Raw genomic sequence first — 16,231 nt, 5'->3', positions numbered from 1 at the left:
CCTGATAGGCTGGCCTTCCCTCTGCCTCCTGTTGCTATGGTGCCCAGCAGAGTAACTTCATTGCCCTGCACATGTAGGAGGCTCGGTCTCCATGGATACCCCACTCTGAGACTGTACTTCACCGAGAGATGAGCTGCACACACTATATTTTTGCACAAGACGTACCCCAGCCTGTGGTGGGAGGCTGTTTGCAGAGGCAGTGTTTGCCATGAAAGTCTATGGAGCTTACCTTCTAAGTAAGTAGTATTAGTCACAGTAAGTAAATAATTATATTGGATCACAGACGATTTGCTCTTTGTGTGAAGTTAGTTGTAGTAAGCTAAAAACATAGTCTAAAAAAAAATTTTTCAGCTCTGCCTTTCAGGTATTCAGAATGCGGAATCTATAACTAAACTTTCAAAAATTACACACATATATTGTTTTAAATACTCCTGTCTTGGTGAGTCTGTGCAATCTGAAGCCTAACCAGAAAAGAGTGACCTCAAACGCTTACATTTTAGAACGCTCCTCTAACTCTGAGCATTGCATGCTGCACTTGTAGATGCAAAGCCCAGCCTTACCTGGTGGTATGCTACAGGACAGGACGGGCCCAGCCACAGTTAATGCTAATTGGCACTGCACACAGTTTGCAGTGGGCCTCTGTGTAGACCAAGATGCAAAGTATTTGTCATCAAGAGAGAGCCTGCTTATGAGATTGTGTCTGCCAGTTCACCTTGGAAATTATTCAGAGCATTTCTCTTAGACCAGTTTTAATTTACTTTTCTCGTGTGGGATCCAGTAGAAATTCTGAAATTCTTCATGCCCATGGAACAGGGATGTGGAAGTTCTTTTTTATTAACGGATTTGATCAGATACTTCCTCCTTACTGTACATTCCAAGAGCACAAAAGGGTTGGGTTTGCAGTGTTGTAAAACACATGGGTCATCTTAGAGTGATTTTCATCCGCTGGGCAAATGATTAACACCTGTGGTGTTAAAATTAATTAGTAGGAACAAAAGACATATTGTACATATGGCAACCCCAACTCTAGTTCAGTAACTTTAAAATTATGGAAAATTTAGACATTTAGACTGTCCAGAGTCGTTACCTGGCATCTAGGAGTTCTAAACGAAAACCACAACATGTACTGTGTTGGTGTAAGATTGATTCATTTTAGTCATATGAAAGAGTGAATACAGAGTATTAGGCTAGATTATAAATTTCTTTTGTTTTCTGTACTCATGACCATTCGGGCGAAGGAGAACCAGTGAGATGCCTTTTTTTCCAACTGTTAGTCATGGCTCAATTTTAATTGCCCAAAATGGCGAAAAGGTTCCACCCTTTGAGAATGTGAATGTGCTGATGATTACTCTGGTTCTGACTTTGTCACTGAGGTCGAGATTTAGGTCATTGCCTTCATATTTTATAAATACAATTTCCATTCGTCAGTGGAGCAGTGTACGAACAGGGGTGTGTGATGAACCCTGTAGAGATCGTGGTTTTGGAGACCGGAAACAGTGTTGGTCACACTTTCCCCAAAGTTTTTCACCTCATTAAGTAACATAAGGTCTTGTTTCTTTTTTTCAGTGTGTCTGTGATTAATTCTCCTGCCTGTCTTTGAAAACCATCATCAAATGGGATTTTTGTTTTTTGACCTGAAAATATCTGCATCTTCTCTCTAAAACTGTTTCCTCAACTGTATAATGGAATAATAATAGTACCTATGACATGGGCTGCTTCAAAAATTAATGACATAATCAATGGCAGATAGCACACTATATATTAGCTGTTATTGTATTATGATTACTGTAGGCATCATCATCGTTTTTACAATGCCTTGTCATCAGGGGGAGGGGTTGTAGTTAGCAGCTTGAACATTCCTTTAGCTTGGTTCCATTCAGCCTATTAAATTTCTTATCAAATACTTCCTGAGAACTTCGCTGTGTGCTTGGCATTCTGATGGGAATTATGACATTCAGGGTACATGAAATGTAGCTAACAAAAGGTGAGAAATACAATAGTTTTCTCTTTTTAAATGTGTGGCTATATGCTTTTGCTAAGTCTGTATACACATATGTAATAAAATGTTTGTTACTTAGTTTTGTTGTCACTAACACAGTGGATATGGGTAAGATAAGAAGGGCTAGGCCATAGCATAAGTCAGCTAATATTTATAACAGATTAAAAATGTGGCAATTAAAAATCTAGATTCAAATTTTAGGCTTACTTTCTTTCCTGAAAGGATTTCCGTTCAGAGTACAGTAAATGGCATATTTTGAAAAGAGAGCAGTTTCATTAAGTTGAAAGTTCGGGGAATGATGGGAGGGGAAGAGATGGGAAATGATTGATTAATCTGGATAAAAATAGACTCCATGCTGGGATTTTTTTTTTTTTTTGCACCATCCTGTGTGATATCTGAGCCAAGAAAAATATAAAACCAATGCCATATGTGCAGAGCCTGCTAGTGCTGATATTCAAACTCTTGAAGAGTTGACCCAGATTATATTTTGCAGCTTTATTTCTATTTCATTGTTATTTTCATTTTTCCTTTCTGGCATTTTCTCTTCGTTCCATCTGTTTGCCCTGGAAAGAATGTGGCATGTACAATGAGACTATACCAAGTCGCTCAAATGGAAAAAAGGGGAGGACATTTGTACGATGTGATTTAAAACAAGGTGTCTAGAGGCTGGGACCTTGCAATCAACATATGTCCGTAAATGCTAAATATGTTTTGCTAAACTCGATTTCAGATGCAATATCACTCAGATAACCTACCTAGAAGAAGCCTTGTTTCAAGGCAAAAATTAATCCTTGGCAGAGTCCCCACTGCCATGGTGACCTTTCATCTATACTGGCCTGTGACCAAAACGGTGCCTCGCGTTCTTTTCCGTGGTCGTTGGTCACACAGGAACGCCCCTGACGGTGCACACTTCGTCAGGTGTGGGTTTGGTTCTGGACATTGCTGCCGGGATTTGTGGGTCACACATCCTTTCGAGTTCTTGGCGAGCAGTTCTGTTTGTCAAGTTCTTTTTCATCAAGAGGAAGTTCATGGCAGTTTCAGAAGGATGGCACCTTGTCTTATGTGGCGTCGATATTATTTAGGGAAAGTGCATCTTCCTGAGTCTTTGGCATCTTGTCCTCACCGCCCCCGTGGCTGAGATAGGCAGGCTCTGCAGCCTCTGCCAGGAAGATCTGATTCCTGCTGAGACTACTGGCGGGCCTGAGTGTTCTTGAGAGGCTGTGCCTGAACCTGATACTGGGTTTCTGCCTGACATCCAGTGCTGTCCCCCTCGTAGGCGGTGGGAGAAATGAAGGGTCTGGGCCACAGGCTGAGAAGCGGTAGTGCATGCAGAGCAGTGGCTTAGGGTCTGCAGGCAGTGCCGTCGCCTGGCATCCCGCCAAGCCAGTCTGCCAAGGACAGCGAAGGGGTTTTGTCTGTGCGAAGCTGGAGCATTCTTGCATTTTGCATTTTGGACGGGAGTCTCCAGCTTCGCATTTCCACCCTTTCTTTTCTCTTCGGTCTCAACCACTGTTGAACAGAACTGAACCCAGTAACGCTACTCATTTTTTTTTTCCAACAAATATTTATTGTGTTCCTGGCAGTGAGCCAGGCACTGGGATACAACAGTAAGCTAGAGGCCCCCTGTACGTGTGTGATGTGTTTCTGGAGGAAGTTCAGGGTCCCGTGAGTACACTGAGGAGGACCATGCAACCCCAACTTTGAGGGTCTGGGAAGTGACCGAGAGGCAGTAATGCTGTCTTGACACTTATAAAGGGTAAAACCAGATTTTTAAGTGCAAAGACACTTGGAGATCTGCTCTTTACATGCCGTTGCTGTTAACTTAAGTACTGTGTACTCAGAGGTTTTTTAAAAAAATGCTATTGTTATGGTTACCATGTTATATTTAACAACTATGTTTGAGATGACTCTTCTCTACTAGAATGTAAGCCTCCGTAGGACAGAGATCGTGTGTTCCTATTCTCTCTCACTATCATTTTATTCTCTTTTAAGTTCATTTTTGCCACTTCCCTTATTTATTTTTAAATATTATATATAATGCGATGCACAAAAAGAATGCATGACATGTACGTAAACTATGCAGGGTAATAATAAAGCAACCACTGCAACCCCATCTTCCGCTTTAAGAGTCACCACCGCCCCCGAAGCTGCCTGCAGGCTCTCCCACATCCAGGCTGCCCTCCTCAAGTGTAACCACTGTATTGAAATGTGTGTTTTATCCTTTCTTTGCACTTTAAAAATCATTTTTCCATCGGAGGTCTCTGTCCCTACAAGATATGTAGGAATGCGATGGTAGCATTTAAGCCTGGAGCCATGCTTTCTTTGCCTTGTGCTCCTGCGATTAGCCCAGGGCCTTAGGACCAAGTAGGCGCACACTGGATGTTTATGAATGTTCGCCCCAGGGCCTAGAAGATATTTTTGTGATTTATATGCCAAGGCAATATTGCAATTCAACTTTAGTGGGTTTGTTCCTTTTGAGCCTTGTCAGTTTTGTCTTTGGGGGGTGCTTATAGGTTTAGGCTACAGAATTAGTCGCATACAATTTAATTGTTTAGGGATATTTCCAAACTCTCATTTCCTACTTATTCTCTCCATTTTACTGCAATGTAGACAGTCTCCAGTGATCCTAAAGAGATTGGCCTTAATATCTGCTTTGCTTTTCTGTTCCACTTTGGATTTTCACAGAACATTGAGGGGTAGAGAGAACAGAGAACATTGAGTACACTGAATTTAAAAGTGAACTTGTGGGCGGGGTGGGGCAGGGTAGCTGGGCGAGCAGAGGGTTTGCCTGGGAACGTGTACTCTGTGCCAGATGTCACTTTGAGTTGAGACCCTGGGGAAAGTTCCATTAAACAGATCCATGGAAATGCAGAGCCTAATTTGTGTACAGAGCATAATCTAATTGTGAATGTGTTCCATTCTTTTTAAATGCTATAAACCACACAAGAATCAGTAGAGAAAATTTTCAGGGGACATTCAGAAACATTTTGTTCAGAAGCTTGAGAGTTCAAAATAGTTTTCAATTGATTAACAATGGCATGAGGTGTCATGCTGGATCTTGCTGCTGGAAGCTCAGCTGGTTTGCAGGATGCCTTGTCTCTCCCCAGCATGTACCCAGCCCCAGAAGGCCACAGTGGAGTGCAGCGTCCCAGGTGAAGTCTCCTCCCTGGGCCGGCGCTAGGCTTCCCAGGCCTTGAACAGGTGTCCCAGGGCAGGAGGGCAGGAGCCAGTCCACCTGCCTTGCACCTGTTTTTCTCCAAGCCCATCCCCCAATCCAGAATTCTCTCTGTTGTGCTGCCAGGCCTTCTGGAAACATTTTCATGTGACTTCATTATGCCCTTTCCTCCCCAATTCTTATGTTAGTTCCTGAAACACATGTCTAAGTTAAAACAAACCCCACTAGGCCTTCCACTTCTCCATTTGCTTTTGTTCTAATATTCTGTACAGATGCCAGAAATTGCCAGAATTTACCCAGATTATTTGTTTTATTTTATCGACATTTGTGTCTGCAAATAACAAAAATTTCCATTAAAGATTGATTACACAGTGGTAAATCTAGGATTGATCTTGGAGTATCGCAATCCATTCTGATTAGATTATTCAATTTTTCACCTAGTCCTCAGGCAATATAAGAGGCTTTTTTCCTTTCATTTGACTGAGATAATTCCTGTTTTGTTTGTTTTTCTGCTCTTTGGTTGTACAGAAAACATACATATCTTCATTCAATTGTTTTTTTATGTCTTTAGCGCTGCAGTCAAGTGTGCAACATAAGATGGGATGTTTCTTGATATTTAAATTACTTCATGCTTTTACTGTTTTAAATCTTTTCATTCCCTTGGGGTTTTAAACGGGTTTTGAACCTACGCATTTAATTTTGTGAGCCTAAGAGCTATGTGGAACAGGACTCCATGGTCTGGGCTCTCCCGGTTACTGTATACCTACCTCCCAGCCAGAAGAGTCACCTGCCTTGCCCTCCAGCCTCCAGCCCCTCTTCCAGATACAGCTGCCTCAATGTCTCCGTAAAGCATCACTCTGTTCATGTTACCACCCTGTTCAAAACTCGTCCTGGCTCCCTCTTGCCTTCGGAGTAAATGCCATTAGCCTTCCATGTAGTCATGTCAGCATAGCATTCACATTCTCCAACTCCTCACCTTTATGGTTGCATTTTCTCATCTGGTCACTCTGCTCCAGACAAACAAGGGAGTCGGTGTATTCTAAATATTCCCTGTGTTCTCTTCCTCTGTGGTTCAGGTCATGGCATCCCTTTCACCTAAGCTCTGCTCCCTTCCTCATCCCAAACACTTGTTCATATTCTGCCTGGTGCTCATGGCCCATCTCAGGTGGCATCTCTTCCATGGCATAGTCGCTGCCTGCTTCCCCTCACCATAGCTGAGCGTATTTCTTCTTCCTCTGTGTTCTCTTAGTGCCCTCTCTCTGTATTGCACTCATCATGTCCTGCCTCATATCCTAGTTGTTGGTCTGGACAGCTCGTCTCCTACAAGCAGCCTCGAGCACCAGAACTGTTCTTCTCCAAGATCCCCCACCCACCCACCCATCTACCTGCCCACTGCTGTAGCATGTGCAAGGTTCAACACATATTTGAAATGGGCTAAATTGAATATCATGATTATCATCTTGGTTTCCAGTTCTTAACTCTTTATGAATTCTGATCATATGATACCAAGCAGAGAGGGCAAAGAAGAAAGCAGACTCTGGAGTAAGATAAGCTAGCTCTGCTGTTTACTAGCCCTGTGACGTGAGGCGAATCTCATCATCAATCAGAACATCAGTTTCCTCGTCTGTACTCTGTATGACTTAGAGAGAAACGATGAAAGGAAGTAGCAGACACAGAGTTCTTGACAGCTCCGGCGTTTAGTCCACAGTGTCTAGTAACATCGGTATCTGGCTTTGTCATTCGTCGTGTTATCTCTTCAAGGCTTGTGTAATATGTGGTCAGCTGTCGACAGCATGCCGCCCATGTTTTCATTCATGTCATTAATCAAGCATGTTTAGAAGGATAAGGGCGAGGACGGAGCCAGGTGACAGGTTCCTAGAGATTTCCCTAGAGATTGACAAGCAATCCATTAGTAGGATCCTTCAGGTACTGAACTGTGTAGTCATGCAGTGCACATGCCGGACTCGTTCATAAGACTCTCCTAAGTGTTTTGACTAAGTGCTTACTGAATTCCACATGTGTGATTTATGTGGCAGCCCACATCATAACTCCATCAGAAGAGGAAGTGAGAATTGTTTTTTCATATCTCAGTGAACTCTTGCTATTCCTACTTGTCTTATTAAGGGACCTTTTCTACAATTTTACTGGACATCAACACCAAACTTAGCACTTGATGATCTTCAGAATTTATTTATTTTTTCTCTGCTTCGATATCCTGTATGCTTTTTTGTCTACCTCCAACATGCTACCTCCTTCTTTTGTGATTTCTGAAAAATTTGTGGTGTAATTTCCATAAATATACCTGTAATTGCTTTCAGTACTTTTCTTTCCTCATTCAATAAATATTCTTGTGGGTCTCTAGGCACTGTGCTTGGCTTTGGGGCTACAGTGGTGAACAAGACAGAGGTCTTCCCAGGCTACATGCTTTTTGCATTCTAAGTTTTGGGCTGAAAACTTGACTTTTAAGAGACTTGGGACAGAGATGGGAGTGGAAGGAATATTTATCCTAGTTGTAAACAACACCAGTCCGTCAACCCAGCCTAAAGGGAAAGAAGAAGGTAACTCAGTAGAAAGCCTTTCTAGGAGCCATCGCTAAATAAATGCCAAGTATTAAATCCTTTACTACTTTGAAACCTTTTGGACTGACAGCACCTATTGTGTGCTAAATGCTGCATCAGACACTGGGATACAGTGGTGAGCAAGCCCTCGAGGAGCTGACATTGTGCCGGGAAATTGCAGACAGAGATTGTAGTGCGGGGGATAAATGCTGGTTAAGTTCCAGGTGGGGTCAGAGTGTCGAGGAGGGGCTCCTGAGAGAATTAAAGGCAGATGCTAAGCTGAGACTTGAGGAACAGGTAGTAGTAAGCCAGGCCCAGAGGGACAGGAAAGTGATCCAGGTAGAGGGAACAGCATGTGTGAAAATCGGGCATCTATAGAGTATTGTGCTGCCTTCAGGAAACGCGGTGGTTCCGCTGGCTGGGGGGGGGGGGGGGGGGGGGGGGTGGGGGGAGCAGTGGTGGCAGTGAGGGCTGTAAATCATGCTGCAGAGTTGGGGCTTTATCTTAAGGATATGGGGTGCCATTAAAGGATCTCAGCAGGGGAATCACCTAATGAGATTTATGCTCTTGACCAGGGTGGAGGATGGAATGCTCAGGGCCACAAGGAGCAGCTGGGACGGGATTTGCAGCTGCTTCATAATTCTAGGCGCAAAATGATGATGGCCCGGAGCGGAGCATTCCGGATGGGAAGAAGCAGCCAGTTCACGGAGTTACTGAACAGACAGATTTGAGCAAGTGGCTGCAACTTAGAAATATTGAAAACTGGAGTTATTTATTACAGTGATTCTCAAACTTTAGTGTGCCTGAAAGATCACCCCAGCAATTTGTAAAAATGTGTATTATGGGAATGACTTGAAGACATTTCAGCCAGCAGATCTGGGGTATGAGTCAAGACTCAGTATTTTCAGCAAAATAGTCCAGGTGACACTGATGCCGATGGTCCCAGACAACACCGTGAAAAACCTCTTTCTGTTAGGTGTTTAAAATAGCAATACTTCCTTCAAGCGCATTCACGATATGTCAACATTTTGTTTAAAAATGAAGACTCATTCCTGTTATCACTGTTGAAAATTGGTGAATGGCTCAGCCCCAAGGGCTAGTGTAGTATTAAAAGAGCAGACTCCCTGCAAGTGGGTGTTCACCAATTGTGCTCTGTCTGATAAGAGATGCAGAGCAGAGAGAGCAGAGTGATGATAATCTTGTTAAGACCCTTGCTTTCCTCATTCAATAAATATTCTTCTGAGTCTCCAGGCACTGTGCTTGGCTTTGAGGCTACAGTGGTGAACAAGACAGAGGTCTTCTCAGGCCACATGCTTTTTGCATTCTAAGTTTTGGGCTGCAGACTTTATATAAATGAATTTTGCAGGTTTCAGCAAGCCCTTTGCATAAGTAAGCAAACACAGAGAAGTCAAATTTTCCCCAGTTCTTGAAGTTTCATGCAGATATGCATTCTTGCTAGTTAAGGCCTATTTTGATGCATTTATTAATATGGTATTTCTAAAGCCTAAATGCCCACCTTCAAATTCCAGCTTCACTAAGCTGTGTAACCTTGAGCAAGGGACCTGTTCTCCCCTTCTCTCAACTGTAAAATGGGAATAAAATTGTACCTGTCTCATAGGTTGACGTAAGGATTAAATGAGAATAAGTGTGAAGTACACTGCACAGTGTGTGAATGGAATAGGCCATTTCTGAGCAGTGCTGAGAGAAGCAGGGTAAACTATAAATGTACCACTTGTATTAGAGCGTAGTCATGTAATAAACACTTAACCGTAAGTCACAGTCCTTAAAACACACACACACATTTATGGTGCTTGTACGCAAGAATTCTCAGAGAAATTTAATGTTTACCAACACATACCAACCATATGGATAACTGGACCAATAAATGATGAAAATTTATTCACTTACAGTAGTCCCCAATTTGTCATTTAATTCTTACAGTGATCCCGTGTGACAGGCACTGTTTTGATCTCTTTTTAGAGTGAGGGAACTGAGGTGTAGAGAGGGTAAGCGATGTCCTGAGGGTACACTGTCATCAAATGAAGGGTCACATATTGGAATGTGGAATCCTCCTGTGCTGGAATCTACTTTTTAACCACAGCTGTTACATAAGTGTTGTCAGACGAAGCATGGTTTAGTAACAGTATTATGCCAAGTAAAGGAAGAAATTGACTCATGTCGAATGTGAAATTTGTTAAAATGACTCCCAAAGTGTGTTCTGCGGTGCACCGCTCTGTTTTAGAGCCAGTTGAGCCTGCTCCGTTTCTCAGAGGAAGCTGCTGCATGGGGGGCCTCAGCCAGAGGCGGTGGTTCTCAGATGCCAGATTCTAAAGTGTGAGTTGAAACCCCAGTTCCTGAGCCCCACTCTGTCTCTGAGTTGCTGACTCTGTAGGTCTAGGGTGGGGCCTGAGAATCTGCATTTCCAATGAGCTTCCAAGGGAGGCAGAGGCTGCCGGTTTGGGCCCACACTTTGAGAGCCACTGTCATGGGGAAGGAGAAGGTGATTGGTGGATTTCAGAGCAAAGGATGGTTTAAAATCTACCTTTCAACTGCCTGATTTGCTCCACAGACCTAGTTACTTAAATTCACAGAATGCTGAAGCAACAAACATCAGATGTGACAGGTAGATGCTTGGATGCAAATCGAAAGCAGAAATCTTTACTTTGGCTTCCACGATTCTGAAGCAGGGCATTTGCTTTCTAACACAGAGACGTTTACACAGTCCCTCCCCCCTTCTCTGAGACTGCGGGTCCTGGTTTAAAACTCAGACATTTCCCTTACTCATGACTCAAGTGCAGAATTTGCCCTTAGAACTAGGCACCTAACCAAGTCCTGGGCTTGCTTCATCAAGCACTGGCACATACTCACACAAGGATGCCGCCACCTGTCCCCCTTCCTTCCCACCCTGGGCCATGGGGTTCCCCCCGCCAGTGAGGTAATATGCATAATTTGGTACCTCTGGGTCAGCTTCTTACGTTCATGGGCTGGTCTCATTGCCAAGACTAAGGGAAAAGGTCGTGGAGTGACCTAAACCAGACCTAACATGACGTTAGGTAATTCCTGATCTCTTAGGGCTACTCAGGGCCCTAGAACAAAGGGTCACCTTAGGACGAAGGGTCACCTTAGGCATGTTGGATCCTAAAATTGGGATGAGGTTATGCAGTGCTTCTGCTTTGACTTTTAACTCTCGATTCTCCGTAACAATGAGAAGGAAAGGGGCGTAAGGACAAATAATCCGAAGAGCGTTTCTTTTTGCCTATGGAACATTACATAAAAGTGCATTTAGTCTTTATTTTATTTATTTTTTTCTTAGGGAGCCTTGTGCCTCTGGAAATGCAAATAGATGTTTATCAGCATGGAAAATCTAGCTAGATGAGTAACTGGAATAAACCCAACTCATTTTCCCATCCTCAGGAGAATGAAGAAATAAATTATAGTATGTCATACAAATACACTATTAGCAGTCAAATGAAGGCACTACGACTATGGGAAGAATTTTAGTAATATGATTTTTTTATAACCTCATAAAAAAAAAGCAGAGAACAACGTAAATCTACCTTTTAGGAATATGTAAGATGTGACCCTTCTTCGTGAAAATGAGAGCGAGGAAATGGTGGACAGGCAACAGGATGAGGGAGGCGGACGCAAGTCAGCGTCCCGTTCTAGTCTCCGTGACGCAGGGGGTGCGAGGACGTCGGGGCATTAGGGGCGGAGCGCGGCCGAGGGCTGGCCAGGCCCGGTGACGTCGCTGCCGGCATGGAGCGGAGGTGGTCCGCGCTGCTGAGACGGTCCAGGGAGCCAGGCAGGTGTGAGACCCGCCATCAGCGTAGATCACGGCCCATGACACTCCTGGTGCTGCTGCCGAAAGTGGACAGGAACCTGCTCGTGGAGAGCGAGTTATGCAGGGCGTGTTCCGGAGGCTGTCACACAGTGGTGACAGGGATGAGGGGAGGCCGTCCAGGCCAGTGGGTCTTAGAGTCAATTTAAAAAACTACTTAAGGACAGAAGCGAGGTTTAAAAAAAAAAAAAAAGCGTTGTTTGAGAGCCCTTGTTGCAAGTCTCTGCGGAGTTGTAAATTACGTCGTCTTTTTCCCAGCAAGTGGGTGCTTCCTTCCATTCATAGCCTCTATGCTTGTAGACAGCACCGCCTTACCGAGAAGAGTGGAAAACGAGGTGACTTCAACAAAGACCAATCTTGCCCTCCTCCTCTATATTCGGGACTTAGTCACAGACAGATCCTCGCCCGACCATGACTTTTTAGTGGTGGTGGCATGTCAGTCTCCAGTTCTCTCTCCCTCCCCTTCACCTCCTCCCTCCTCTGTTAACTCCCCCACAGTGACACCCCTGCTCTGAACCCACCACCCTCTGGCACCTCAGGTGCCGCTTTTCCCTGATTTAGGTCTTCCTGCCAGACGTGGAGGGCAGACGCCTCATTTTGGTAAACACTGGATAAACACGTCTCCTTGAATAGAAGTGCCGGGCTCTGCAGCTAGTTTTTTAAAGGGGCAGAAATTTAGTTCAGTACATTTGACCAAAAATCAAAGATAAGGAACATGTAAGAGTCTGGAAAGTTCTTCAGGGAGGTCTTGCTCTTGTTATTACCAGGACTCGAAGATAATCAATATGGAAGAAGTTCATGGCCACTATGGATGCAGTGCTTCCCAGACCTGCTCAGTGGAGGACAGTGGGGGAGAGGGTTTCCCCTCAGCCCAGCCTGACGAAGGGCTAGTGCCAGTTGCTGATTAGATGTGGGAGACAATGCCTGCCTGTATGGTTCCTTTGGTGCCATTCAGCGTGTGAGCCGTGGACACATCGACCACCCTGAAAGCAGCAGGGTAGGGCTGGAGAGCGGGCTGGATTGTGAGGTGTTCCTTTCTCCCGAATGATGTTTAACACCCCCAACTCCAAACTGGTCAGCCCTTCCTCTTTAAAACAGTATTATGAGGACTTCAAACCGTGGGTCAACTGTTAAGTTTCCTACAGGTTTTACAGACCAACATTTGTGCGCGTGAATTTGGCTGGAACGGCCTAGTTTTGAACAACCTGGGCCTTCTTTCTGTTTCTGTTTCCCCTCCAATCTTCTGAAATGTATTTAGGCCAGGAAGATGTTTCTGGAGAGCTGTGGGGAGACGGGTGACTATAAACAAAACCCTTCTCTCCTGTGTACTTTGCCTGTGAATTACTCTTCTTGGCTGCCTCTTTGCCTTAATTTCTCTTCACTCACTCCACTTCCCCAGGAGGAAAGGCCTTGTCATTTGACCGGACCTGGACAGAGATTATTATCTCTTCTCTTTGGGGCTCTCCTCCTCACAGCCTGGTCAGTGACCACTTGCTGCACAGCCATCTGTGGGAATTACTGAAAATGCAGATTCCTACATTCCCCCCACATCTTCTGAACTGGGATTTCTATGAACATTACCCAGAAATCTACACTGTTATTCAACTTCCCAGGTGATCCTAATGCACAGTAAGGTTTAGGAATCATTGCATTATTAATAACAATTATAAGATTAATGTTTATGAGCATGTCACACACTTCCTATACATTTCACTTTTCATTCAGCTTCACAACCCTACAAGGTAGGAATCTTTATTCACCCAGAGCAGGGCCTGACACATGACACATGGCAGGTGCTTATGTGATTACTTTATAAAAATTCATGCATGCTTGTTGGTGTGTGAATTTGTAGGTTGGCGCCTCCCTTTGGTGATGCTGGGTGGTGCATGGCAGAAACACTGAAGAATGCTAGAGGCATCTGATTGGCCCCTGATTGAATCAATTGATCTCTAGCCTTCTCTTGTCCATATCTAGTAAACTGACAGGACCACCTATTTATTTACTACTAATGAAGGGAGTTTGGGTTACCATTCACAAAGCCAAACAGCAGCCATTTTCCTCCCCTGTACTCTACTGAGGTTGGCTAAGGCACTCTTAATTTTATCTAGGGCTGAAGCAGAGGGAGACTAGATGTATCCTGGGTCCCTGTGAGAAATTAATGAACTTTTTGCCCTGGTGAGAAATTTTTACTTCCTCCTCCTTTCTTGCAGTCACTTTGCACCTTTATCATTTTTTTCATCTTCTTTCTTGGTCAGCAGGTGAATTGCCTGTAGTTCTGCCAGGACAGGTAGAGCCGGCTCAAGATAAAGGAATGCATTAGGTGGAGTTGTCCTTGACCCTGGTGGCCCTCTTGGGCCTCCTATCCCACGCTCCCTCCCTTTCTCAGATCTTCAAAGCTACCTGGCTCAGGTGACTGGTCTCTGCTAAAAGATACAGCTGTTGTAAACCTGTGTGTTTTCCCTGCGGCTTTCTGAAGGCAGGCTTGGAACCCAGGAGCAATTTTAGGTTTTGGAGGAGGCCAGGAAGAATTTGTTGTAGGACTGTAAATCTATAGACATAGTCTGTTTTGTATGTGTGTGTGCGTGCACACACGCACACACATGCATGCACGCACACACACACACAGTAAAAATGGAAATGCTCTCTACTGAAGAATGGCCGAGAGAAAAACCACCTTTTGTAAAGACTTTTATAGAAATGTATGACTTAAGTGAAATAAGGCATTTGCCGTTGTGGGGTTTTTTAAGGGAAAGGTGTTTGAAAAGCCTTTTTCTGGCCTTTTGGCCACACTGTACCTGTAGTTCTGGCTAGAAATAATAAAATCTAACATACATTGAGTATTTGCTATATGCCAGGCACAGTTCTAATTTTTTTCATGATTCACCTAATTCCCACAATCCCTCTGAAATACTTATTATCTATCCTAATTTTACAGATGAAGAAACTAAGGCAGAGAGAGATAGTAAATAACTTGCTCAAGGTTTCACAGAGGAAAGAGCCATGATTCAAACCCATGTGGCTTGACTCCAAAGCCTTCTTAATACCACATTTTATGGTGTAATTACTTTTATTATAAATAATTTTCCTTTAAAAATGTAGACTTTTAAATAAAAAAAACTAATTGTCTATAATTGCACTGTACTTCTTATTTATTATATTTTTTATAATGAGTAATATACATATGATTAGAAAAGCCGGGTGGCTCAGAAAGATAGAAAAAAGAAAGTAAGAGTCTCTTTATAGCCTTTCTGTGCCATTCCCAAAGGAAACCACTATTAACAGATCTATTCTGATCCCTCCAGAAAAGGGATCTATGCAAATAGCAGGTTATATAGCATTTAATGATTTATTTACACAAAAGCAGACATGCCACAGCCACTGTTTTGCATCTCGCTTTACTTACTCAATACCTGGTTTTCCAGATCTCTTCACTTCAGCAGACACAGGTCCATGCCACTCCTTTTCACGATCAGAGTCCCTATCGATGGACGATTCCGTTGTCTTTTTGGATGCTTCTGCGCAGGACAAATTCTTAGCAGCATAGCTTTCTGAGTATGCATGTTGCTTCAGTTCATTCTCTCTCTAACTCTTATCAGAGTGTCTGTTTCCCCGAGCCCTGAAGAGAATCAGTATTAGCAAACTTTGACTTTTTATTTTTTGCCAATTTGATGAAGAAAATCCCCTTGTTTTCTTTAACATTTTTAATGTTATAAGCGAAATTGTATGGCTTTTCATGTATATTGGTCATTTTTTTAAATTATTTTTTCTGTGAGCCTGCTGTTCTTGTTTTGCCCATTTTCATGGTAGGTTTTCTTTTTCAAATTTGTATGAGCTTTTGGTAAATTATGGAGATTAACTCTTTATCTATCATATGCTGTAAATAATTTCTTTAACTTTATTTTTTCTTTTGACTGCTACTTTCTCATAGACAGTTTTGTTTTTATGTAGATTTGTCAATACAAAATTATTTACTTCTAAATACTTTAAATATGAACTTTTTATTTTTAAATGTTTATACATTTGTTTTTAAGTGTATGGCTTCATCCATCTCACATAAATCAGAATGAAGATATTTTCTGAAATTATGATATATATAAAAATGTTTACAATTTTTCAGAAGAATTCTGTTCTGAAATGCAAATATATATGTGTGCGTACATGTATATACATATACACATGTACACGCACACACATATATATAATTTATTGATCTTTTTGATCAAATATTTCCCTTCTGAGATAAACATCCATGGAGGATTCAAAGAATAGTTTATAAAAACTAAAACAAAAGTCCTCTTTAAGCTGTGAAGACTTTTTTTGAGTCCTTAGCTGGATCCCCCAAAGCTTTGCAGCTAAGAATCTGTTCTACTGCATCTACTTTAGCTTCTTTGATAGTGTCTCCTATAATTACATCTGTCCACTGGCCCAGCTGCTCCCCTAATAGCTCTACTTGGCTTCAGTGAAAATGGCTCATCTCTCTTCCCTAGAGACGTTTAAATAAAAGATCTGTGTATGTGTGTGAGGGGACCGGGCGGGGGGGGGGTGAGAGGATAAAGGGATGAGGGATTGGATTGTTGTGCTTTTTTTTTTTTTTCTTTTTTAATTTGCTGCCTCTATTTGAGTTGGAGCTATAGGTGGCCAATCTGAGATAATTTGATAGC

At 42.9% G+C, this 16,231-nt stretch overlaps 1 protein-coding gene across 4 annotated transcripts in view; it reads left to right on the top strand.

The window, feature by feature from the left end:
- SYBU (syntabulin) overlaps window positions 1-16,231 on the top strand; it is a 71,199-nt gene that overhangs the window by 38,370 nt on the left and 16,598 nt on the right. The window contains exon 2 of one of the 4 annotated variants that reach the window (XM_016158975.2): window positions 78-236. The exons of the other annotated variants lie outside the window; for them this stretch is intronic. Coding sequence (XP_016014461.2) covers window positions 209-236 — 28 coding nt within the window. The 5' untranslated portion in view covers window positions 78-208. The remainder of the gene's footprint in view (window positions 1-77; window positions 237-16,231) is intronic. 4 annotated transcript variants of the gene reach the window in all.

This window comes from Rousettus aegyptiacus, unplaced genomic scaffold (assembly GCF_014176215.1).
Source record: "Rousettus aegyptiacus isolate mRouAeg1 unplaced genomic scaffold, mRouAeg1.p scaffold_m13_p_15, whole genome shotgun sequence".
Classification (NCBI taxonomy): Eukaryota; Metazoa; Chordata; class Mammalia; order Chiroptera; family Pteropodidae; genus Rousettus; species Rousettus aegyptiacus.
This window is presented reverse-complemented; position numbering and strand designations above follow the sequence as displayed.